We start from the raw sequence: 27,950 nt of genomic DNA on the forward strand, positions 1-27,950 counted from the left end.
TATTAAAGGGTCACGGCATTAGGAAGGTTGAGAACCACTGATTTAGACTATCAGAACGTTCCACACTGCACAAAAAACACCTTCCCAGGAGGAGGAGGAGGAGGAGGAGGAGGAGGAGGAGACAATAGTAGAATAATACTGAAAATAACTCTCTACCTTTCAGATGGAAAATCTATGATAGTATGGAATTTTCCTTGTAGAGCAGCAGGCCCTTCACCCACTTCGATGTACTTGCTGTCTGCCACTATAGGGGAATTTATCTGGGCCTGAGTCCTCGCCTGTGCTTCTTCCAAGGTGAGCAGCTTTGTGGAGGGAGAAGATACCAGCAGGGATTTAGGACGTGACAAGGAACTGTGACCTGCCAGAGAAACATAAGACAAAGAAAAGATGAAGATATGGGGGGACGGGGACGTGGGGGGGGGGGGGGCAATGACCATACTGGAAAGCAAATTGGGAGACATTTTCACAGTCACTACACCACATCCAGACTACAGCAGAGAATCATTTTCAACATATAATGTTCAATATTCCGAAGGTAGAAAAATGGGAACAAAATGGATACAGGGCCATATTTTCCACAAAGGAACTATCTTTCATAGTGAAAATTGAGTTTATAGAAAGATGTACATTTTGTCAAATTCTTTTCCTGGCTTTCAGATCACATTTTGGTAGGGGTGGAGGGGAAAGCTGGATTTTGCTTTGCAATTTGTTTTTAACACCCCAGAAAATTAGACGTTAGAATAAAAGCTCTCCCTTGCCTACAAATGTTTTAAGGAAGGCAGCCTAGGCGCCACACAGAGCTGCCTAATTGGTGTAGAATGTTCCTCATCACGCCACGCAGCATAAAAGTGTTTGGATTTTACCCACAAATTGAATGTACACCAGTGCAATGATTAGGACAATTACATGAATTCCCACAGCCCAATTTACATGCTGACTACTTTTCTTGTAGCACAGAGTTAGCTTGGAGATGGCACAACTGAGTGAGCCCTGGTAGAAATACGTTAGAGCAGTTCATGTACAGTTTAAGCTACGTTGGCTGCCTATTCGTTTCCAAGCCCAATTCAAGGTGCTGGTTTTAACCTATAAAGCCCTACATGGCTTGGGACCGCAATACCTGATGGAACGCATGAACCTACCCATACACTGCGCTCAACATCTAAGGTCCTCCTCCAAGTGCCTACTCTGAGGGAAGCTCGGAGGATGGCAACAAGGGAGAGAGCCTTTTCGGTGATGGCCCCCCCCAACTGTGGAATGATCTCCCTGATGAGGCCCGCCTGATGCCAACACTGTTATCTTTCAGGCGCCAGGTCAAGACTTTTCTCTTCTCCCAGCCATTTAACAGCATTTAACAATGCTAAGTTTGTTTTCTAACGGACCCCAGAACTGTTGTTTTTTAAATGGATACTGTTGTTTTTATGTCTCTGATGGTTTAAAAATTTTGTATACTTTTTAATGTTTACTGTTTAAACTTTTGTGAACCGCCCAGAGAGCTTCGGCTGTGGGCCAGTATATAAATGTAATAAATAAATAAACAAAGCAGAACACCTCATCCTTACAGACTTTTACACATCTGGGGGAGTGAATCAGTTGTGAATCAGAAGAACTGGACAATTATTAAGTCAACTACTTTGAGGAGCAGAGCAACATACTTCCTGGCAGTCCAAAGATGGAGCCCATGACCTCAAAAAAAGCTTTGTTTCAGAACCTGGCGATTTTAAGAGCTCAGTTAAAATGCTGGATAGAGAGGTGTAAAACAAATTCCTTTATGCGAAGTAGCAGGAAGCACAGCAGGGTTTATGGCAGCACGTCTCTATAAACCAAGCAGTTACAACTGCACATAGAGTGTTGTAAATCCATATTCTAAACTAAACAGGTCAAACTCCATCACCCTTTGCTTACAGGGCAAGGTCTTGCGATTATCTGTAGTTATGCTTCTTTGTCTATACACCTGCCTGAGCTGAGGGAGCAAGATCTAGATTCAGCACATCATGCAACATGCAAAATCAGAAGTGGTCACTGGGCTTTACTGGGCAACCATTTGTCCTTATCAACCTATCCTTCCCTTCTCCAGATTAATAACCAACATGCTGACTAAAACAGGCTCCACATTTTATTTATGCCACCTACTTGTAAAGGGCCTATTTATTTATTTAGCTATTTATTTATTTTATTTAATTTCTATGCTGCCCAATAGCCAAAGCTCTTTGGGAGGTTCATAAAGTTCAACAGGAAAGAACATTCATTGCATACAGAGGGCCTGTTCAGAAGACACCTTAAACCCTGCTGGTTAAAGCTTTTAGTTAACCCTGAGTAAACCCTGCTCACTCACTGACCACAGTCGGACCATCTGCAGCAGGGTTAGAAGCTCTAACCATGGCTTAAAGTGTTGCATGCGACAGCACAGCTTGTGGTTAGTGCTAACTCCAGAGAACCACAGTTTCACTAACCACAGGGCCTGAAGTATCGTCTGAACAGGCCCAAAAAGTCCCTGGTTCAAGCCTTCAAACAAACAAACAAACAAACATCTCTGGATAAAAATATATATTAGGTACTAGGACTAGAAAAATACTCTGCCACAGACCCTCGAGAATTTGTTTCCAGTCAGGGAAGACTCTACTGAGTTCTATGACCATTGGCTCAACTAAAGTCTAAAGCAGGCTACCCCATCTCAACTTGGTGCCCTCCAGGTGTTTTGGACTTCAACTCCCAGGATTCCTGAAAATTGGCTGGGTAGAGGTGGTGGGATTTGAAGTTCAAAAGAGCTGGAGGGCATCAGGTTTGGGACAGCTGGTCTAAAGCAACTTCACAGAATTCCACTGAACACTTTTCTTACACTTCAAATTTTGCTTTTTATTAAAGAATACTTCATGCTGGAACAAAAACGTGGTACGAAAGCTGCAGCCATTAACAATTCTTTTAAAATGAAATTGCTATGAGTAGAGAAATCAATGTGAATTAACAGAGGTTACCTTCTGATGTACCAAATAATTGCCTCTGCTTTATGAAATTGCTAGGCATAAATCCTGAAGGGAAGGGAAGGATTGCAAATCCAGCACTGGAAAGGTTTAAAGGATACTGTCAAATGACCTCAAATGACAAATCGTTGGTTTGGTCTTGAAATTGTTGCAACGTCTGATCGGGATTGTGGGGGAAACCTTCAAAAAGTTCCTCTAAAGGAGAGCAGACTTTTGAGAGGACCCCTGTGGACCAATTAATGTGATGGCTTTCAACTCCCCAGCACTGAAGGCTGCGACAATTATTTAAATGTCAATCAAGACTAAAAACACTCCGATGGGAAAATTTAGGAGGATTTTCAATAAAGTTAAAATTAACCCTTTAAAGAATATGTTGGAAATTCATGGATATAAAACGTGTGATAGTTGGGAAATACTTTTGATGGGTGAATGACTAGTTCCACCACCCATGAATCTAATTTTTCACTAGAAGACACTTGTTTCAACATCCACTGAGCCCCCCGGCTATGACCAGAGCAGGTATGTAAAGGCTTTCTTCACTTTTTCTTCATTTCTCTTCATTTCACTCTTCCACCTCTAATCTTCAGTGAACTTCTGTACAGGATTTGGGTAACTTAGGTTCTCAGATAATTCTAAGTCTTTGGGTTTTTTGTAGAATTAGGTCTTTTAAAAAAAACTGAAGATGGGTCTTAACTTCATTTCTCATTATGGGCCTTAGTCTAGAGATGGGACCGAATTATTTCAAACTTATTTACCTTAGAACCGAACTTAGTTAACCCTTTTAGCTTTGAATTAAATGAGCCATTTACGCACCATTAGCCACATAGGTACTAACTTTAATCCTTCATATGCCCAAAAGAACTTTTACATTCAAGTAGTGTGCAGGAGGACTTCAAGGAGAACTTAGAAAATTTAGCATGTTTTAGTTTAGCTTTAAGATACAAGTACAGTGAAGGATGATGCTATGGAGGAGTTGAATAGCAGTGTCAGTTTTGCAATCCTGCAATCCCTTACAAAAGGTTTAAAGTATACATTAAGTGCTAGACTAAAGGAGAATTTTTATAAATGTATAGATGATGTATAGATGGCATATGTCTCCTTCAAAGTTAGCGAAAATGTGCAGCGGTTGTTTGGGGGACTGTTGGAAATGTGAAGAACAAGAAGGAACCTTTTACCACATGTGGTTGTCTTGTAAAAGAGCAAAAGCTTACTGGGTTAAAATACATGCATTAATGCAAAAAATTTTTTAAAGATAAATAAAGAAATGAAACCAGAAATATTTTTGCTTGGACTTTTGGATGATCAACTAAAAGAAAAAGGATTGTTTTTCCATTATATGGTGACAGCAGCAAGACTACTATATGCGCAATACTGGGGAAAAAAAACAAGTACCATCAATGGAAGAATGGCTCCTCAAGGTATTGGAATTGGCGGAGATGGCGAAATTAACGGCGTTAGTAAAAGAAGGAACAATAGCTTCATACGTAATGGACTGGAAACCTTTTATTGAGTATGTACAAGAACTGCAAAAAGAGGATATATTTGTATGCGGATTTTATATATAACTTGTTATCTTTGCCTTTGCTATATACATTTGCTTGCTTTTATGTAATCTGGACCTGTCTAACTAGAAATAATTGATATTTGCCGTCTGACATGGAGATCGCTTTAAATGGAATATAGCCCTATGTATTTGCGTTTATTTTAGTAGATGTCTGCGTTGTGATTTAGTTTGTATAGTTTGTATTTTATTTTTAACCTTTCCTTATGTGTCTTGTCTTTGTGGAAAATAAGTAAAAGTATTAATTTTTTTAAAAAATAAAAAAAATCCTGCAATCCCTTTAGTTAATCCCAAATTTATATCATATTTCTTTTCAGTGCTGATAAAGAAATCACAAGGAAGCCAGCAAATTATGCTTATGTAACCATCAAGTTAAAGTGTGTGTGTGTGTGTGTTGGGGGGTGTTCCTTAAATCAAGCATTTAATGCATTTCAGTTTTCTTCTGAATTTAACCTGACTTGGTTACCCACCAGGGTGCCTTGAACCCAATTGGTGTAGGTCCTGAAACCGAACAGGACCAAATTAACATTAACAATGCTTTCAAAATGAAGGTGCTATGATTATGGATCATGACAATTAGAAGAGGTCACTTTCTGATGCACTAATTTCTGATGCATTTTATAAATTTGCTAAGCATCATTAACCTGAAGTGAAAGGGGGGAGGATTACTAACAACAACAAAAATTAAAATGACATTCTTTGATTATGTTCTGTATATTTTTCTCATGCTACTGGAACCCTTTGAATTTTAACCTCTTCTCTCTGCCCCTGCAAAACATACCTGCACTCTCTCGAATAACAGAGCTTAGTTTGGAGCTGAAAAGGACATCCACGTGATTGAGGATGAATTCCACAACTACTGACTGAATTCGCACTTCCATAAAAGCTGCCGTTCCACTGAAGCAAGCAGATTCTATCTGCTTTGATCTAAGGAAAGGGAAGAGAAGTTAATAATCACAAAAGGCAGGAGTAACTGTCAAGAAATATTTTTGTAAGTTGCCATGAGAGCCTTTTTTGGCTGAATGGCGGCATAAAAATCCTTAAATAAATAAATTAAAAAAAAAAACTCTGGATCAACACATTCATCAAGTTAAATGTTGTTACACACAATGACCTGGTTTACATGACACAACAATCCACTATGGATAATCACGCATGGTGGATTGTTGTGATGTCTAAACCTGGCAGGATTTTCTCAAGGCAGCTTTTTTTTTTTTTTTTGCAGACAAAGCACCCTGAGAATGCAATCACCTGTTGGATTAGTGAGCTAGCAAACATCCCGTGGTGTTTTAGCATGACGTGCAAGGTTGCCTATTACCTTCCATTTATTTATTTATTTATTACATTTTTATACCACCCAATAGCCAAAGCTCTCTGGGCGGTTCACAAAAATTAAAACCATGAAGAGCATAAAGACAACCAAAATAAAAAGCACAACCAGAATAAAACCATGCAGCAAAAATTAATATAGATTAAAATATGAGATTAAAACAGCAAAGTTTAAATTTAAGTTAAATTAGGTGTTAAAATAATGAGAAAATAAAAAGGTCTTCAGCTGGCGACAGAAGGAAAACAATGTAGGCGCCAAGCGAACCTCTCTGGGGAGCTCATTCCACAACCGGGGTGCCACAACAGAGAAAGCCCTCCTCCTAGTAGCCACCTGCTTCACTTCCTTCGGCAGGGGCTCACAGAGAAGGACCTCTGTGGATGATCTTAAGGTCTGGGCAGGCACATATGGGAGGAGGCGTTCCTTCAACTAACCTGGCCCCAAGCCATTTAGGGCTTTGAATGTTAATACCAGCACTTTGAATGCAGTCGGCTACACAAGTACAACATTAGTTTAGCAGCTCCAATTTATTCTTAAGAAGTTTTGCTTTCCTGGAAATGTCTATTTGCTTTCTTGGAAATGTCTTTCTAAACTAGTTTGCTTTCATTAGACTTGCTTGTCTTAGACTTACAGGGGCTGTTTTGAAGATCACGGAGGTAAAAAAACCCACATCGTGGCTTCTCCCACAACTTTCCTGTGTGCTGCACAAGTGCCCGTTATTTGCATTATCACCCCTTCAGCAGCATGGGTTGGTGTGTCATCTCAACCCAGCGCATGGCGTGGGTAGCTTTGTACCCATCCTTCAACCCCAACTGCAAGGCATGGGTTGTAGGGTGGGTACAACGCTATCCCCAGGCACATGTGCCAGGGTTGGATGACCCACCGACCTGCGCTGCAGTGCAGGTAATTATGCAAATGACGGGAGCATGCGCGGGCAGGAGGAGGGGGGAAGCAACAATGACGTCTTTTACCCCCGTGATTTTCTGAACCTGGAATCAGTGTTTCAACCTGCTCCACAAGGCAACTTAACCAATGGAGATGGAAAATGTTATTGCATATAAAAATACCATCCTTAAGTAATTGCTCAGATGAGAATGAGAAGATGTTCAGGGACTCAAGAATTCTCTGGTTGCGAACAAGGTAGCTAACTCGTAATAGCAATGAAAGATTGAAAGGAATATCAATCTTCATAAAGGAGCTTTTCTTGACAGAAATGAGAAATTATACACAGCTAGAGGACAGTCTCAGTGTGTAGGATGTGCACACAATGGTACTGACTGAGACATAAGCCTCTGTCTAGCACATTTCCTCTCTCTCCCATTGTGTGCACGCACTATAATGTGAGGCGGTACTTTCTACATGACTGAGGTAAACTCCACTTGTGCTCTGTCCCTTGCAAAAGAGGGGTGAATGGGTTCTACTTGCATGGACATTTGAAAAAGTATCACTGCTAGCTCACCTTAAAGGCTCAACATCCAGCAGGAGCAGGCAAGCAAGCCTGAGTCCACATGCGGAGTTCATATGTAAACCAGCTCTCAGCAATAGACTATTATAATGTAGGCCTGTTGTGGGGCTGACAGAGTCAGGCTTCATAGTACAACAGAAGGAGTGGCCAAGTTCTCAAGGTCACTCGGCCTTAAAGTCCACGCAGGTGAATCTTTGATCAAGCTTGATCACAAGTTGGGCCATTCCCTGAACACTTTTTTTAAAAAAATATAAAAACAATATAATTCTGCCTAGCTGCTACCTCACAAGATTAGAGGTCAGGTTTACTAGGGGCTGAACTGGCTGGAGACCATTCTCCTTGCAGGTTATCTGAAGGAACGTCTCCTCCCATATGCATCTGCCCGGACCTTAAGATCATCCAGAGGGATCCTTCTCCATGAGCTCCAGTGAGCTCCAGTGAGGCAGGTAGCTACTACGAGGAGAGCTTTCTCTGCTGTGGCAACCCGGCTGTGGAACGAGCTCCCCAGAGAGGCTCACCTGGCACCTACACTGTAAACCGCTCAGAGAGCTTCAGGTATGGGGCAGTATTATTTATTTATTTATTACATTTTTATACCACCCAATAACCAAAGCTCTCTGGGCAGTTCACAAAACTTAAAACCGTGAGGAACATAATAAAACAACCAACAATCTAAAAACCCAACTACAAAATACAATATAAAAAGCACAACCAGGATAAAACCACACAGCAGAAATTGATATAGGATTAAACTACAGAATTAAAATGCAATTATAAATGTAATAAATAAATAAATAAAAATAAATACTCCTTCAGACGCCAGCTGAAGACCTTTTTTTATTTTCTCAGTATTTTAACACCTAATTTAACTTAAATTTAAACTTTTCTGTTTTAATTCCGTATTTTAATCTATATCAATTTCTGCTGTGTGGTTTTATCCTGGTTGTGCTTTATATATTGTATTTTGTATTTGTGTTTTTAGACTGTTGGTTGTTTTATTATGCTTTTCGTGGTTTTAATTTTTGTGAATCGCCCAGAGAGCTTTGGCTATTGGGCGGTATAAAAATGTAATAAATAAATAAGCTGCTGTTCTGCCATCCTTGTCAACCAGTTTATCAGGTTAGAGGTGGCTGTGTGTCTGTCCCACTGTGTACTGCCACCCCCCACACCTTTCATCTCTGAGGCCTTAGCCGCTGCACGTTCTGTACAGTGCAGTCCACCAGGGAGAAGGCACATCTTCCCAAGACCAGGCAAATGCCACCTTGGGTGTGACACCCACTGGTTTCAACTAAGGCTGTGACACAAATGTCTTATAAAGAAACGATCAGATTTACAGTTTTATCTAAAAATCCATTGGGATGTTCAGTGTTCATCACATCTTGTGAAGAAAACATAAAACCGTCCTGGCTACGACAGCACATCTTCAATCTGATAATACAAAAAGGTACCTCAGCAGGTTTGGTGCCCAGACAATTGCTAAGTTCTTAGTGTGCATGTTTGTGATGGTACAATAATCGGCCAGGTGAGCCAAGTGCCTCATTAGGAATTCCAGTGTCCTGGAAAATAAAGGAGTGTATTAGTTCTAAGAACAAGTGCATATAAGTTAACTTACCACACTACAATTTACAAAACAGAAAAAGTAACGATAATATGAATGGGGTAGTCTAAAAATATGTCCTATGCAAAGACAAAAATTTTGCTTTTTGAAAAATAATTATTATTATTATTATTTATTTATATAGCACCATCAATGTACATGGTGCTGTACAGAGTAAAACAGTAAATAGCAAGACTCTGCCGCATAGGCTTACAATCTAATAAAATCATAGTAAAACAATAAGGAGGGGAAGAGAATGCAAACAGGCACAGGGTAGGGTAAGCAGGCACAGGGTAGGGTAAAACTAACAGTATAAAGTCTGCACAACATCAAGTTTTAAAAGCTTTAGGAAAAAGAAAAGTTTTTAGTTGAGCTTTAAAAGCTGCGATTGAACTTGTAGTTCTCAAATGTTCTGGAAGAGCGTTCCAGGCGTAAGGGGCAGCAGAAGAAAATGGACGGAGCCGAGCAAGGGAAGTAGAGGCCCTTGGGCAGGCGAGAAACATGGCATCAGAGGAGCGAAGAGCACGAGCGGGGCAATAGTGTGAGATGAGAGAGGAGAGATAGGAAGGAGCTAGACCGTGAAAAGCTTTGAAGGTTAACAGGAGAAGTTTATATTGGATTCTGAAGTGAATTGGAAGCCAATGAAGAGATTTCAGAAGCGGAGTAACATGGTCAGAGCGGCGAGCCAAGAAGATGATCTTTGCGGCAGAGTGGTGAACAGAAACCAAGGGACTGATGTGAGAAGAAGGAAGGCCAGAGAGAAGAAGGTTGCTTCCTTATTACATCACAAATGAAGGCAGCAACACATGCTTTTATTCAAGTTCCAAAATGCAAGGCAAGGCAGACAAAACACAGTATGGGGGAAAGCACTGCAATACATCTCTAACTGTCAGGCTCCTGAAGATCTATATATATATGAACATTACCTGATCACATTACTAGATTCATGGGAAGCAAGACTAAGAAGAAGTTGACTAATTCTGAAAACATAATGGCCGTTTACTTGTGCACTGAAAAATTCAAGATACCTGCCTTTGAAAATCCTATTCTAATGCATCAAAATCCGTAAGTACTTTTTATGAGGTGCATTTTTGTTTAAAGAATGCATAAATTGTACAGGCCCATATTAATACAAAATCCACTAGATCTTCAGTTGCTCGGGTAGCAGCAGCAAAAAACACATAGGTTCTAGTGAAACATCATCCCTCTTTGGTGGCCACAAGAGGGAGCGTTTGCAACATGTATCCAGCTAGAGAATTGCAAATGTAGTACTGGCCAACACAATTTTTTCTTCAGATTCTTATGTGCAAGGGAAAAAATCAAGACTGATCAACTTAGATGAAAACATCAGCAAGAGCTTACACAATGAAGCAGGTGGGATATTCAATATTCTTTTAAAAAACTCATTAGGCTTTGTAGGCAGATTTTGCTTATAGGACCAGTACGTACTGCTTTCAAGCAATTCTGGAGCTAGCGATCCTTTTCGAAACAGGTTCTAAGATGCTTTAGGACAAAGCGGAGTTAAAACTCTTTTGATTCTGCTTCCTGATTCAAGATTACATCCAGTAACTGAAGCTGTGATGTTTTGGCCTGCGAGTAAATCCTCAAGGTCTGAGCACGGTCCCACTGAATGTGGACATTTCGTTCATAGTACTTTGATTACAACACAGTGCGATATGGCTGCAAGAAAGGCAAATGCTATTTTGGGCTGCATTAATAGAAGTATAGCTTCCAAATCGCGTGAGCTACTGGTTCCTCTCTATTCGGCCCTGGTTAGGCCTCATCTAGAGTACTGTGTCCAGTTCTGGGAACCACACTTCAAGAAGGACGCAGACAAGCTGGAGTCTGTTCAGAGGAGGGCAACCAGGATGATCAGGGGTCTGGAAACAAAGCCCTATGAAGAGAGACTGAAAGAACTGGGCATGTTTAGCCTGGAGAAGAGAAGATTGAGGGGAGACATGATAGCACTCTTCAAATACTTGAAAGGTTGTCACACAGAGAAGGGCCAGGATCTCTTCTCCATCATCCCAGAGTGCAGGACACAGAATAACGGGCTCAAGTTACAGGAAGCCAGATTCCAGCTGGCCCTCAGGAAAAAAATCCTAACTGTTAGAGCAGTACGACAATGGAACCAATTACCTAGGAAGGTTGTGGGCTCTCCCACACTAGAGGCATTCAAGAGGCAGCTGGACAACCATCTGTCAAGTATGCTGTAGGCTGGATTCCTGCATTGAGCAGGGGGTTGGACTCGATGGCCTTTTAGGCCCTTTTCAACTCTACTATTCTATGATTCTATGACAATGCTTCTTTTTCCTTGGTAGTAATGATATATAGATATAAAGGTACAACCCAATGTTGGTGTTTGATGAACCCTACACACCTAGGGAAGACTCTGCAGTGCACTGTGTAGAAAATGAGAAGATACAGCTGGACTGAGGCGGAAAACATAATAAACAGAAATATTTAACTAGGAATTTGAAGACCTATCATACACCTATCATTCATGGTAGGATGCAGGCACAGGAACACACATAGCTGTGGCCAGTATGACTAAATAATCCAACATCTGCATAAAACAAATATAGTCCACATTAACCAAAGGCACAAGGCCAGGTCATGTCAAACTGTGCCCAGGGCAGAACTTAGGTATTCCAAGTTATTGATTATATGCTTCCTATAATGGGTGATATGAATGCTGGTGGTGGTGAGTGTGACAGTGCATTCTGTGCTTCCTAATTCCAACAGAAGCAAAGCAACTAGCCTGGTAGCATGAATCAGCCGCAGCAACCACCAATCCCTGCTTGTTCTAGATGGGCTTCCACATGCCAAAAAAGTAGCAAGAACAACCACAGGCTCTAGTAAGACTTGCCTCTTCTCCTAGTCATAAACCATGCTCTTAAAGAACACAGAGCTGCCTTCTACAGAACACACACTGCCTCCTATAATCTACCAAGGAGCCAAATTCTATATTTTACTATATTTCCACCACCACCACCACAGCTGATCCTGGATGCCCACACATGCTAGAAGCAGCCAAGTGCGGCAAACCTAGTTAGGCAAAGTCTTGAAAAGTTTGCCAGATCCCCAAACCACTTTTCTGACTCATGTTTGCCAGCATTCCTTACTTGTCCTTAATGTGGGCAGTACTGAAGCTCCACTCGGGTGAGCTGTCCTAGTTCCCTGCTGACAATTAAGCACATCTGCTGTCCCTGCTACAGTCAGGCATATTTATGCTTGCATTAGCGTTTTATTCAGTTCACCTTAATTGACAATCCCATTTGCAGAATCCTGCCTAAAAGGCAAGACGAGAGCCCTACATTCCTTGCAATTTCTTTCCATTTCACACCCTGGATTTTTAGATTTCTACAGCTTGTCCCTCGTGCCTCCATGAAAATACTATGCAGATCTTATGACCTCTCTTTTTCTTAACAAAATTAGGTAGTTCTAATTTTCTTCACCGCCTTCATACTCTATCGAACGTCAGCTAAGATTATGCATAAGATATATATTTTTGTCTTGTTACTGGTCTAATTAAAATAGAAGTCAACTTTACGCAGCTATACATCCTTCAGTGTGCACTCAACCAAGAATAATGCTGCCTCAGTAAGCCAGCCATCTTGGGAGGGGGGTGGGCAGAAATTGTAAAGCGAACAGAAAACGTCAGCCTTGCTTTTAAGAACAATTACATAATTGCATACTGACATCGAGGAAGTCATGAACTCAGGACCCTACACATAAATACAGTGTGAATTTATATTAGTGTAAATAGTCTTGGCCTATATCTGCATCCCAGGAGACAAGAAGGGCACTGCCAAGTCTGCTGGGAAAAGGGACATAGGCCTTAGCTAGACCAGGCTATATCCCAGGGCAAACCCCGGAATCGTCCCTGTGCGTCCTCATGACCATCTCTCCCTTGCCCCGGGATAGAGCCCTCCCCTTTGGGCCCGCTTTTTCCGTGGCCTCGGGCTCACGTGTTTGCACGGCGCCGGGAGCTGCGCCCATAGAAGGTAGGGTGGGGGGATTGGGGAAATTAATTTATTTTTTAAAAAAAAACCACTTACCTTTGCGCACGACCGTTCGTGCGCAGCTGTCATTTTAAGAAAAAAATGGCGGGCGCGACGCCTCTCTTCCTGAGGTCGTCGCGCCTTATGTGTAAATGGGGGAGAGATCTCACGTTAATCCCAATGCGAGATCTCCCCTCCTCTCTCCCGGAACAAAAGGTAGGTCTAGCTAAGGCCATAGTCTTATGGAATTAAAGGCATCAAGGATTATTATTTTTTTTAAAAATGGATCTGCAGGGGTGTGTGTGTTAAGATAACAAAATAATTTGTGTATTTAGCAATAGCTGTGTATGCTGACCTGTAGTGAGGTGGGGGTAACTGCTGGATGACATCATGAATTTTAACTAATCGTTCTTCATCTGTGGCAGCAGACACCGCATCCTGGAAACAAACAAACACACAAACCTCAATGTTACACATTTGTCACGTATCTTATTATTATTATTATTATTTATTTATATAGCACCATCGATGTACATGGTGCTGCACAGACCACACAGTAAATAGCAAGACCCTGCCGCATAGGCTTACAATCTATGGGTGCTTTTTTCGCAGTTATCCTGCGAATAACAGTAGTTATCCTGTAGACAATTAGTATGGAAATCACAATTCAATTAGGCTGAGAAAACATGAACACTTCAGCAAGCTTTGGGTTGCCATGGATTTACCCTAAATTAGGTCACAAGGATATTATTTATTACTGTGGCATTCCATTCTGATTGAAAATGGCTGGAGCAGCATATGTGGGGTTTCCTCGCTCCTATTTTATTCTCACCATGTTGCAATGAGATAGATTAGGGTGAGAAATTTTGACTTGCTCAAGGTCACAACACCGAGCTGCATAATTAAGTGGGGATTTCAACCTTGGTCTCTAAGTCCACCCAGTGCAGCACGCTGGCATTGACAAGTCTGCATATTTCCCTTGTAGGTGGAAGAAATTCACAGAATTCATTAAGAACCTCCAGTTAGCCTTGAGGCTTCTCCACTGGATCTTTCCCAAGATCACATTGAGCGCAAATACTCATGCAATGTGATGCATAAGAATGGCTTTTCATATAAATATAAAGCAAATTGGCACTCAAGGGGGGAATTTCTAAAATCTGACTTTAATCATTCTATTTTTTAAAAAAAATCTTAAAAGGTGAGATATTTCTAGAACATGATTTACACTAATGCTGCCCATACAGTAAAAATAAGGATCCCATCTTGCACTTACTGAAAATTTCTCATAGAGTTGGTAGGTGAGCAGAGGATTTGGGAGTTCTCGGAAATAGAGCTTACACAGTGAACCCACACAGTGTATATCCTGAATATATACATCTTTTGTCAAGTCAGGGATTTGCTCCGAGTCAAATTCATGCCTAGAGACAAAAGAAAAACAGAGGGGGTACAAGGAGAGAAAAATAGGAAAATATATAACAAAAAGACAAGGATTCTATTTACAGAAAGAAGAAAATGATCAACCACCAAGCCACATTTTTGCAAGTTCACATTTTTTTTCTAGCTGAAATGGCTTCTTGGGAGGCAGTTGTGGTGGTTTTATAGCTAACTATTGCTCAAAAATCATATTGTCTGTAATGGTGAAAACAGCATTACGAAAGTGATTTCATGATATTTACTCCATGTAGATGCAGTGCAAACATGGACAATTCCAATTATTATAAGTAAAGGTACACTTCCCCAACTGTCAGAATGAAAATAGTATTTTCGTTCAATCTTATCCACCTAGAAAGCAAAATTATGAACACAATAGGATGTCCAGAGACACTCCCAGTCCTATACATCCAAATTAGTGTGTGCAGGTATTCAGCAAACCTATGCAAGCCACAGAACTAAGAAGCCTAGGAGGAATATCTCGTGCATCGGTCTTCGTTGTCCAAAGAAAAAACAGAGAGCTATAAAGCAAAAGTTATCTTGCTTATTCCATGTCAAATAACATGCCTGGAAATTTCTGCTTGAGATTAGCCAGGCTTAAACACATAAGAACTAATAAGGCGAGTCAGACAGCTGGGATCAGAGAAGAGGCAACTGTCATTTCTGAAGCTCTCACTCACATGAGCCATAAAATAAACTGCAAATTATTTGCTATGCCAGAGATGCTCTATGTTCTGAAAGAAGCATAACTGCTTTCCATCCCAGCCAATAACATACTTTCTGTTTCTATGACACATGAAAAAATGGGTTACACTTCAAAATTGTTACACATATTACCCTTCAAGATGCAACTGCTTTAGGAATGAACTAGATTCTAGATCATTCCTAAATCAACTACATTTTGAAGTTTAACAAGTTACTAGTAAGTCAGTTTCCATGAGTGCTCTTCAGAACAGGAATGATCAAACAGAGAATGAACTTGTAGTTAGCATGTCCTAGATTTGAAAAAAAAACCAAACCCATACCGTAGCTTCTGGATATTGGATGCAATCCCAGATAGACGGTATATGCCATCGACAATGCCATGCTTTTCAATGAATTCAGTGCAGCTCTTGAGGACCTGTGGGACTTAAAAGCAAAAGCAACTATGTTAATTGACCATGAGATGTTTTCATTTGTGACCTTGGTAGGAACCTTCTATGCTAGACACGCAGCAGCCCCTTCAGAAATGATCTGGATGAGAGGTTTCTGAGATTTCTTCAGGGTAGCTGCAAAATGAAAGTTCTAGTTCAGCAGGTGCATTAATCAGGATTGAAACCAAACCATTTCTAAGGGCGGCTTCAGATAACCAAGCATCACATGGGAGCTGCCTCCAATGCTGGTCATCTCTAGCAACCATCTAAGTGGTGCTTTAGTGAGGCTTCAAACGTGGACATGTGGTAATGTCCCTGGCCCCTTGGAGGAGGGAAGTTTTTGGTTGTCTACCAAGGTTAGCACCACTCCAACCCAGCAGGCTTTGCTCTCCAAACTGTGACTATCTCTGCCCTTCAAACCACCATTCTATGGTTGATTCCTTCTAGAAGACTCCTATAGTTTATATCATGCAGATCTGAAGTCTGTCCACTCTTGTCCCACCCTATTGCAGATTAATAAAGACAGACAGCAAGATAGGTTTAGCTTTACAGACTGTTTGCATTTCTACACTGGAATAAAATTAGGTAAATCACAGCAAGAATTTCCAGGAAGAAGTATGTGCAATTAATCTGTAACTGAAAAAGCAGGAACTCAGATTAGCATCCACTGACAGAAAGGCAGCATTAGGCAAACATTAACATTCAGGCCATTCAGACCCCCCAGCTAGCTACTCAAAACAAATAGTTTCCTTCTACATACTCTTATCCTACATAAAGGAGCAAATCAGATTTCCCAGGCAGAACATAGCATGTATTGCCCTTGTTTAAATAACAACAACACATACCGCCCATCCATATTATTCCTATGTAACTTTGGCAGAACCCTTATGACTGTTTAAATCTACTTTTATCTTTTCAATTTTTTATCTTTAAATCTGCTTTTAGGAAAAGAGATGGTGAACAAAGCAAATACTTTCTGTATTGGGTAGTAAATGACATCTACTAGCCTGTTTTTCCTGAATGGGGCAGCTCTTAGATGCTATTTTCTGCCTAGTTGTAGAACCCCCACCCCCACACCTGCGAAGATTATACAGAGTTGCACTGACGCTGCGAGAGTCAGGATATAGTGTCATGTCTCAATGATATCCACTGCTTTACACAATTCCGTAGAACATGCTTGGCAAGGAAAATGCGCTGTCAAAATGAAGATTCTTTAAAAACTGGGTAACGTAAGTGCTCAATTGAGGAAGGAAACATTGTTCACTGTGGATAAAGAAGCCACGTGGCGGCTGCTCCCCAAAATGAGCACCCTGTGGAGACCACTGGAGCAGCTACCCCCCCTTCCAGCCAGATAGAAATTCACCTCTCCAATTGCCTTGGGACTGGAGTGGTGAAAGGTAGCACACCCCGGCCTTATCTATCATCCAGGTGACCTAGGGCCAAGCGGAGCCTGCACCCCCTGCCTTTTCATTGCAAGGGGGAGAAGAGCCTGGCCCATCCAAAGGTTGACCTGTCTCAAACAATGGCCAGACAGATGCCCCTGGGAAGCTCAAACAGGGAAAGATGAAAAATGTTATCCCTCAAGGCTCATCCATAGAATCGAGTGTCAAATTATACAATGTGTCGAGGTTGAATTTTGATTATTTTTATTTATTTATATAGCACCATCAGTGTCCATGGTGCTTTTTAGAGAGATCTCTCTCTCTCTTTCTCTCTCTCTCTCTTTCTCTTATAATTCTGGAATTCAGGATCACCCAATGAAACTGATTAGCAGCTAACAAAAGAAAGTATTTTCCAGACCAAATAATTAAGTCATGTCACTGTCATAAGTAGAGGGGACGTCACTCGCTTAAATGGTTTTAAGAGACCATCTTGTGGCAATCTCCTCTGTAAATAATTACAGATTCTATGAAGAATGAATTATCATTATCATTATTATTATTATTTATTACATTTATATACCACCCCATAGCCGAAGCTCTCTGGGCGGTTTAAAAAATTGGTTTATGTTTGTCCTGAATCTACTGCAAATTATGTTTATCAGAAGCTCCTTCAGGATGCTAAAATTTTTACATCTATTATGGCCAAACGACTAAATAAATTTTTGGCAGAATATATAGGAGCAGATCAATGTGGGTTTGTGGTAGGAAGACATATGCATAATTTAGTGGGTAGAGTTTTAAATGTAATAAATGTAATAAAAAAAGCAAATATTAAGGCAGGTATTATGGCATTAGATATTTTTAAAGCTTTTGATTGTGTGAGCTGGCAGGCACTAAAGAGTATTATAGATAAATTGGGATTTGGAAATAAATTTAAAAATGTAATAGAACAGCTATATTCCCAAAATACGGCGGTAGTGGTGGTAAATGACGGACTTACTGAAAAGATACGACTAGCCAGAGGAACAAGACAAGGATGTCCGCTCTCGCCGGTCCTTTTTGTAATGGTTATGGAAGTTTTGGCGAAGGCACTAAGGGAGGATAAAGAATTAGAAGGAATTGGAGAGGTAAGGGAAATAAAGCTAAACATGTTTGCGGATGATACTTTATTGACCATTAAGAATCCATTAAGAAAATTAGAAAGAATTAAATATCAGTTGAGGGAATTTGAGGAAATTACAGGGTTAAAAATAAATTGGTCTAAATCAGAGATGATGTTGTTTAACTATACTAAGAAGGAAGAAAAGGATTGGGAATTTAAGGGAATGGAATTGAAAGTTAAGAATGAGATTAAATATTTGGGAATTAAAATTACAAAAAATCTAGAGAATCTAGAAAGGGAAAATTTAACGAGGTTAAAGAAGGAGGTACTAGAGAAATTGGAGAAATATAAAAGATTAAATTTATCTTGGTTTGGGAGAATAGCTTTGATAAAAATGAAGATATTAGCTAAAATTAATTTTGTATTTAGGATGCTACCTATAAAAATATCAGAAACCGAGATAAAAAGTTGGCAAAATATTATTAATAAATATTGTAATGGAGAAAAGAGAGCAAGAGTGAATAAAAATAATTGGTACCTAAGCCAAAAAAAGGGGGGAATGGGTCTCCCAAACATAAAATTATACTACGTAGCAAATAGATTAAGACATGTTGTAGAAGCAATTATGGGAGTAGGAGATTTATATTGGATGGAAGAAAAAATCATAAGTAAGGTAGAGATGAATCTGGAGAATGTTTTTTTTAAAGATGGAGGAGGAAAGTGGGTTGGAAGTATAGATAATCCACTCCTGAGGACTCAATGGGAAATTTGGAGTAAATTTAAAGGGAAGCTGCTTCCGAGCAACTCTCCCTTAGCACCGATAATAATGTTAAAGAATTTCCCAGAGGATCTAAAGGGCAGATTATGTAAAATATTAAAAGAGAAAAATAAAATAAAATTAAAGGATTGGGTAAGAGATATTAAAACAAGAGAGGATATGGAAAATTTGTTAAAGGAGAAGAAGCTATCTTGGTTAGAATATGGTCAATTAGAACAATGGAATAAAAAGTGGATTAAAGATAATAGAATGTGCAGAAAGATGACGAGGTTTGAAGAATTAGTAGTAAGTAAGGAGAAAGGAAAAGGAGGTAGTATAGTTTCAAAAGGATTAATGAGTGAAATATATAAAATATTGTTAGAGAAGGAGTTTAGAGAGAATACAGAGAAAATGATTTGGGAATCAGATTTGAAGATACAAATAGGGCGACAGAGCTGGGAGGGACTATGGAAACAAAGAGTGTTGAGAAGTTTATCAGTAAGAATAAAGGAGAATTATTTTAAAATTTTATGGAGGTGGTACCTAACCCCGGTTAGATTGAATAAGATAAGTGATCAACATTCAGCAAATTGTTGGAGAGGATGTGGGGAAAAAGGAACGTATTTACATATGTGGTGGCAATGCAAATATGTACAAAGATTATGGAAGATGGTGTTCTCAGAAATTGAAGAAATAGTGGGAATGAAAATAGAACAAACACCAAAAATAGCATTGCTGTCACTATTTGAAGATATAAAGTGTGGAAAAGGAATTATAGAGCTGATATCGAGTTTGTTGGTTGCAGCACGATTGATGATAGCTAGGAACTGGAAGATCCAAGGGGAATATTCTATTGAGGAATGGTATAAAGTAGTATGGGACATAGCCATTAATGATAAACTGACATGCAATATTAAGTGGAGAAAAGGCGTAACTAAAATAAATGAGTTCGAAGGAATCTGGAAACAGTTCCTAGTGTTCGTGTTTACTAAGGGAAGTGGGAAACCACCAGCAGAAGAAATGATTAGATTTTGGACTCAAGAATGATCCCGAGGTGGGGGGTGCACTTTTATGTTAAGAATGAAGATGTTGTAGTGTGATAAGGCATATGTAATAGTTTTTGATATTTGTACTCAACAATTATTCAATATGTATGCAGCAGATATTTGATGTATTTTTTTTTCTTATTGTGTTTGTTTCAGTTATATTTTGGAAATGTTTATCTATGTTTATATAGTGTTGAAAATGAATAAAAATTATTATAAAAAAAAAAAAAAGAAGCTCCTCTATTCTAGATATTTCAGAAAGAAAACAATCTCTCTAATCACTAGGGCCGTTGCTAGACCACGGGTTAGCGTGGTGCAAGGCCCCTGCTCGTCCCTGTGCGTCCAGATGACGCACAGGGGATCCCGGCCTCAGCCAGGACTCGAGCTGCCCTGGCACCGCACTAACCAGAACCGTTTGTAGTGCGGTTCTTCCTGCGGTCCCGGCCTCAGGTCGTGCTGAGGTGGGGACCGCGGGCATGTGGACTGGTCCGCTGCTTTTCCCGGCTACCACACTTACGCGCGAGTAGCCAGGAAAAGCAGCGGACGGGCCACAGCGCTCCATAGGAGCGCTGTGCCCATCAGGCTGGGGGGGGGATCACGGGAGGGAGATGGGGGCCGGGGGGGGGAAGAGCAGACCTGGCGGGAGAGATGGGGGAAGGAGAACGGGGACAGGGCGACGAGATCAAGGTCGGGGGTAAGGAGAAGGGGGACAGGGCGACGAGATCAGGGATGGGGGGAAGGAGAAGGGGGACAGGGCGACGAGATCAGGGATGGGGGGAAGGAGAAGGGGGACAGGGTGACGAGATCAGGGACGGGGGGAAGGAGAAGGGGGACAGGGCGACGAGATCAGGGACGGGGGGAAGGAGAAGGGGGGCAGGGCGATGAGATCAGGGACGGGGGGAAGGAGAAGGGGGACAGGGCGACGAGATCAGGGACGGGGGGAAGGGGAAAGAGAAGGGGGACAGGGCGACGAGATCGGGGACCGGGGGTGGGGGGGAGAATATTTTTTTAGAAAATCAAAACCCCTACTTACCTTTCCTGGCTGCTGCCACTTTAAAAAAAAATGGCGGCCGCGACGGCTCTCCTCCAGAGCTCGTTGCGGCTCACATGTGCATAAGGGCGAGATCTCGCATTAGTCATAATGCGAATTCTTCCCTCCTCTCCCCCGGATTTTCGACTGGGTCTGGCAAGGACCTAGGAGTCCACACTAATTACATATGATAAATGCCTTAAAAATAAGCATATATAAAAGTACTTCCAAGAGAGCATATTACAGCTTTTTAATTCTACACTATGAACTCTGTGCTTCATCATACTTCAAAAGTATAAAAATGATTTTAATTTCTAAATCCATTCCTTGTCTGAGACAGTTTGAATTTAAGATCCTTATCCTTTCAATTCTCACTGAATTCAGACTCCTGAGTAATAGACTGGAGTAAGATAATGACATAAAATAGATCTGAGAAAGAAGAGGAAGGCAATAATAAAAGCTATGTGCACATCTGTGTTGGCAAATGGTTTTAATCTATAAGTAGTGCATTTGAAAAGGAAGTAGCGGTTTGGAGCTGTAAAACTGGCCAATGCATTAGAATCTGATCTTAAAGGACAGAGCACAAATAACCACCACGATTCTCCTCTAGGAGGAGTCTGGGTCCCCGTACCAAAATGGTCACGCACAGCATGAGTTCCCAATGGTCTCTGACATTGCCAACACCACCTGCCTGAATTGCCTAATTGAAGCACTGTGTCACAGATAACAAACTCAGCCCGTTTCCATGGCTTTTGCACCCTGGAGCTTTCTAGCCTTATAAACAAACAGCATGGCAGAGTGCTGTATTTGTCATAATTAAATTTCAGAAGCACCCTACTGTGACATTTAACAACAAGCCAAAGTAGGAAACAGAAAGGGAATAGGGTGCAGACATTGCAAGACGTTCAATTCACTGGCTCATTTGCTATATAGCAAGAAGAGTAGGAATGAACACTGAACGGACAATGCCTACAAGAGCCTCCTTTGCCCTGCAGATACCACTGGTTTAGAATTAATTCTCTAGTCTGATCGCCACAATAGATGAGAAGCTTCTCACCATTCATCTTTGCCAGAAACTGGCCAACTCAAAAACCTTTCAAAATATGAGGACATGGTTAAAGACATTGTTTGAATTAAGTGGATTGTACTGAGCCAACTACTGATAATTAGGAGATCCAAAAATATGCACGACTGCTTGCATAAGACTAAATGAGCTATTTGCTTACTTCATCCTCCCTACTTTTCCTGATCACTAATGGTTGTCTCTCCACATCTCTATGAAGGATGGATGAACAGGCATCACCAGTTTGAGTCCATTGTTTCTATGGCTTCTCACATGACATTAAAGTCCAATCCTGGACTAGAAAATGGGATTGCATGTATTGCAAACTTACATATTGGCGTTAGGGTGATGAGCTCATACTACTAATTTTATGGCGCAGAGCAGTAAAGCAGCAGTTTCTGCAGCTGAAACTCTCCCCACGGCCTGAGTTCGATCCCAGCGGAAGCTGGTTTCAGGCAGCCGGCTCGGGTCGACTCAGCCTTCCATCCTCCCAAGGTCGGTAAAATGAGTACCCAGTTAGCTGGGGGAAAGGTAATCATGGCCGGGGAAGGCAACGGCAAACCACCCCGCTATAAGGCCTGCCAAGAAAACGACTCAGTGCTTGCACGAGAGGTTCCTTTCCTTTCCTTACTTTTAAAAGGTTTTAAAATATTATTATCATTTTATGAGCAAACCAAGTTATACATCATTATAACTTTAGGAACAGAAAGGGTGATTTATATTCCTAAAACAGCCCTGCCCAACCTGGTATCCTCCAGATGTTTTGGACTACAGTGCCTGCCATTCCTGACCGTTGGCCATGGTGTCTGAGGCTGATGGAAGCGGAAGTCAAAAATATCTGGAGGGCATCAGGTTAGGAAAGGCAGTCCTAAAGCAACAAATTGATTTTAGATCTGTAAAGAGCACTAAAAAAAATGGCTTAATTTTTGTTTTCCCACAGAATTTCCATTTTTTCCCCATGGCCTCAAAATTTCCAGAAATTTTACATCTCTAGACCTAACACATACACTCTTGATCAAACACTTGTATCAGTTATTTAATCTATTTCTGATATCAATAAAATTAGCAGGGCAGCTCACAAAATTTAAAAACACAATATACCTGAGTTAGGAATCCTGTGTTACAATCTATTTGCAAATTAAACAATATGTGGAAAACATGGAAGCCTGCCAACTGATTAAGTAAAAAGCCATAAAACAAGGCAGGGACAAAACGACCGTAGATTTCAAAGTATGTTCAAAGGTGCACCTGTACTCCTTTCATACGATAGGTGTGCTACCTAGGTAACAGAATTCCCATACTAGATGAAGTGATGTATCATCAATTACAATGTAACTGTGATCTCTATTCTGATAGCCTGAAGTTGTTTGGAGTGTGATTTTGTCTTCTTCAGCCTGATTATAGAGTTGAAGCATTTTGGTTACATATACAGAAATCCATGAAATTGCCATTAATAATGCTCAAATCAACTCAGAAGCTTGGGTTACTATTTTCAGTTCTTCCGTTTCTAGGCAACACGCCATCCGTGTTTCCCAGATACTTCCCTATTTGCAGAAACCCTGATAAATTTAAACGCCATGAGCCTGTGGGATGCTGAACACCACAAACATCTCCTGTTGAGAGATAAAGCAAGCAGTTTGTGTTTCCTTTCCCTAATGCCAAAATTACTGCTCTGAATTCTAGAAATAGAAGTGCAAATTCAGGAATAAAGAATTAAGAAGGAGACGCTATATAGTTCTTTAACTTAAGGTGCAAGTAGAACATAACACCGAAGAGGTAATATCCCAGATGTTTCAAAGGTTTACTGCATTTCATTAGCCCTCTTCAGGCTTTTGCCTGAATGCATGAGGTCTTAAAGTAGGTAAACGGTAAAAGGTAGAGGCCATGCATGCTGGCCTTGCCCCTATATCTCTCCAGACGCTGGCCTGCCCGCTCAGTTCAACTCTTTCTGTGTTCAACTTGAAAGGGAGTGCTACTCGTGTTCACTTCAACGTGAGTAAAGCTCTCAAACACCTGAATAGGGCTATAGTGTTTAAGGCCTGAGTCCAATATGGATCCTGGAACTTAGATCTGATTAATATCAGGTGTGGACTCAGCCTACGTGCCACAACCAAGCTCTGGCTGCAGGAGGAAACTATGAGGTAATCATTAAGGAAGACTGAATGACAACACACCAAAATGGGTCTGCCTGAGCTCCACCTAATAAAACCCTCTAGCTCAGTGGCCTACTAGTCGGAATAAGTGGTGACTGCTATTGTGTGCCTTGTGACAGCTCACTGTTGACTTGACCCAACAATTCTACTGCTTTCTTCTAATGCCAAACAGTCAAGCACTGACCTGGAGTGACCCAGCCTCAGTTGCAAGCTAGGGAATTTGGTCCAACACACTGAACACAGAACACACATTGGAGCAACATGATTCAATGGTAGACACTTCTGAAGGTCACTCCAAGGTGAATACCATTGACAGAAATTCAAGGTAACCCATGGGCTGTTTTTGTGTTATGCGAGGATTGTTTAACCTTTGCATAAGCCACCCTCGCCAGGTTCGCACAACATGATAAGCCATGGTAGCTACTCACTGTAGCTTAAATATTCAAATTGGCCACCGGCACATGCTGCAACCATGGCTTAAATAAGGCACAATTGGGCTGCAGTGATTGTACAAACTCAGTCACTGTGTGAGGCACGGCCATTTATAATGGATAGCAATTTTTAACACAAAATTCAAGCTAAGACTTTAAAGATGTGTTGCCCTTGGCAGTATGTCATCTTGCATGTTTGGAATGGTGAGTCCTGTACTCATGCTCTAAAGCAGGGGTGGACAATTTGTGGCTTTCCAGATGTTTTTACCTATAACTCCCATCTTTCTCTGCCATTGACTATGCTGGCTAAGGCTGATGGGAGTTGTAGGCCAAAACAACTGCTCTAAAGTTTAAGAAAGCCAACAGGAATTACAAATAAGGGCACAATTAAGCATGTTATGAGTAGACTTAGTCTGAAATCTGTCAGATCAATTTCATACTAAACAAAGATGTTGTAGACAAGAAAAGTAGCACTGGTTCTTTTATAAGCAGTATCCAACACACCACCAACTCAGCACATCAATTGGTTCTACGACAGAACATTACTTTGAAATCTTCAGACTGTTTCCCTTGTCTTAAAGGTTCTAGAAAGTCAACGCCATGATGATGACAGCTTGAGGTTACAAAAACCTGGGGTACTTAAAAATGAGCACATTCCCACTGAAATCAATAATAACTGTTTTTAAGTCCCAACGATCTGTTGTATTTTAAGTTCCATTGATTTCAATTAGATTTAGGAATGCTTAACCTTCTCTGGATTTACCCACCTTTTCTTTCTAACAGAAGAGAAAGAAATGTAATTATTCCTAGTACATACTATTCCTAGTATATTACTTAATAAAAATTCTTCTCAGTCCTGCTTTTAGAATTTAAATTCACAACTGTGTACTTAACAAGCAATGAGCTAATGAGTATAAGCAATGAGTATAACAATGACTGTTGAGATAGGAAAACAATATTACAAGTTCCAAGCAATTTTATTTTGCAAGAAAAAAGGTTGAAATGAGCTTGTAAAATCCAAATTGAGTTACTGGTTTGTCATGTATATTTGAGACACAAGGGATTTCTAAAGCAGACTGTTCAGCCTAGCTAATATTAGTATAAGTAAAATCAATTCAAATACTGGAATGATTTGTAAATAGACTGTCGGCCTTTTGAAGAAACATGTCTTGGTGTTGCTTAAATCTATTTAATACTACTTATCCTAATTGCACACAAATGTGTATATTATGTGTCTTAATTACGTATTCTACATCAGTTACTAGAAATAAAGGTTAGAAATAATAGAAATAAAGACTGCCCCAAATAATACTTTTCTTCAGAGTCGTTAATGATACACTTCCCTGCAAACTGTGAAACATTTCTAAAGGAATTTTACAGATATATGGGGCATAAGCAGGTAGAGAACTACAGAATATTAAAGAACCAGATTTCCCTGTCAAGTATCTAATCCACAGCACCGTCCCACCCTCCCTGCTTATTAAAAACATACATCAACTGTTTATATTAATTAATTACAGAATAAATTAACAGAAGAGAAAGTATTGCGTCTAATTCTCAAGCAGCAGCCAATGAATATGCAAAAAAGTGTTGCAATTCAAAATTAGTACCATGAAAAGCAATAACCAATGAAGCTGAATGCTGATGACACTTCTTTCCATTTATGGCCGAATGTTAAAAGATTCTTATCCGTTTCCTTTGAGCAGGGCTGTTTATTTGGGCCAGTGGAACCAGTACGGTTGAACTCAGCTGCCACTAACCCCAGCTAATATTGGGAGGGTACATAGATGCCTCCCCAGTCAGACATGACAATATGCTGACACAGCTAGGTTGCATCACTATAAAACCATCCAGTATGACAGGTGCCAGCAAAGCAGAACAAATTGTGAGCCTCTCCTGGATGATGAACAGCTACTCCTTTAGAAAGCTTGGTTTGGTTCCAAATGTTTGTTCAGCACATTAAAATGGTGTTCAAAGCCAAAGAAACTGAAATACTTCAATTATTCCAATTAACAATAGGTCAATACAATTAAAGAGGGCAGCTAACACTGAGCTTAGTCACCAAGTTGGGTTGAAGGGAAAAGTTGGAACCTAGTACCCAGAAATGTACTGAGGGACTGTTCTTCCCATACAAGGTGGCCCAAAAGTAGGTATACAGTTGTTTAGAATGTTGATGGGAGTGGTATACAAAAGTAGGTATACAGTACAGTTTATTTGCATTTTATTACATTGTTTATTACATTTGTTTAACACTGTTTAATCTCTTAAGTGCTCGAAATGTATTCTATCAACAGTGCAACATTCCTCGAACCTGTCCAGAACACTGTGACACACAGTACAACACAAATTCCGGTCCGCATCAATGTCCGTAAATGCTTCCAAGATGAACTCTTTTAATTCGTTCACTGTCTGAGGATTCCTCTCAAAAACCTTATTCTTTACTATGCCCCCAAAAAGAAGTCTATTGGTGTTAAGTCGGGTGAACATGGCAGCCATTCAATGCTGCCACGTTGTCCGATCCAATGCTGTGGGAAGGTGTTGTCAAGATAGCCCCTTACTGCAAAAGCATAATGAGGAGGTGCCCCATCTTGTTGGAAGAGCAGTTCGGCAAAGTTAGCCCTGGTTCTGAGTTGTGGCACTACCACGTCGCATAACATGTTTAGGTAATTGTTACTATCCACAGTTGTATCGAAGAAAATCGGTCCTACAACATCTTCGCTGGACAGTGCACCCCACACTGTGACGCCTGGCTGGTTCAGTTGAAATGTGATAGTCAAATGAGGATTTTCATCTGCCCAATACACACAGTTATGCCTGATCACGTGGCCTGACAACTTGAAAGAAGCCTCATCTGACCAGGTGATCTTATCAAGAAGGTCTGGTTCGTTAGAGATTTGGTTACGCATCATCTCACAGAATTGCAACCAACGGTCTGGGTCGTCCTCCAGAAGACCATGTAACAGTCTTGGACGGAACGGCTTCAATGTCAATTTATGCATTAAGTGTTGCAAGGACGTTCTAGGTGCACATCATGTGGACTTTTTCGGACTGTTCACAAATGTCAGAGCAACTCTCATCTCATTTTCCTCTGTCATAGACATCCTAGGACGTCCAGATTTCAGTGCATTAGCCACTGCACCTGTTGCTTCAAATTTATCTCTAAGACGATAAATTGTCAGACGTGTTGGTGGAGGAGTGTCAGATGGTTCTTGCCACGCTGTGCCTCTCGGCATTTTCAGTCTTCCAGTACTGTTTTAGAATCCACTTTCTTTGTTCTTGACTTAAGTTCACTGCCATCATTCACAATATCAGTTTTAAAAAATAACTAAACAACTGTATACCTACTTTTGGGCCTCACTCTCCACACCTGTCACCACCTGTCACTCTTCCCAACTGTCATTCTGACTCCACCCACACATCTTCTACTCACACATTCTCTCCCCCCTCCCATCAACATTCTAAACAATTGTATACTTACTTTTGGGCCACC

The 27,950-nt window shown here is 40.7% G+C and overlaps 1 protein-coding gene across 2 annotated transcripts in view; it reads right to left on the bottom strand.

The window, feature by feature from the left end:
• Positions 1–27,950, bottom strand: part of ARHGAP32 (Rho GTPase activating protein 32) — a 159,768-nt gene that overhangs the window by 12,247 nt on the left and 119,571 nt on the right. For both annotated transcript variants that reach the window (XM_063139524.1, XM_063139525.1), the window contains 6 exons: positions 15,389–15,491; positions 14,206–14,350; positions 13,288–13,370; positions 8,780–8,887; positions 5,321–5,466; positions 157–358 (listed from right to left, as the gene is read on the bottom strand). In XM_063139524.1, the coding sequence (XP_062995594.1) occupies positions 157–358; positions 5,321–5,466; positions 8,780–8,887; positions 13,288–13,370; positions 14,206–14,350; positions 15,389–15,491 (787 nt within the window). The remainder of the gene's footprint in view (positions 1–156; positions 359–5,320; positions 5,467–8,779; positions 8,888–13,287; positions 13,371–14,205; positions 14,351–15,388; positions 15,492–27,950) is intronic.

Source organism: Elgaria multicarinata, chromosome 12 (assembly GCF_023053635.1).
Source record: "Elgaria multicarinata webbii isolate HBS135686 ecotype San Diego chromosome 12, rElgMul1.1.pri, whole genome shotgun sequence".
NCBI classification, from domain to species: Eukaryota; Metazoa; Chordata; class Lepidosauria; order Squamata; family Anguidae; genus Elgaria; species Elgaria multicarinata.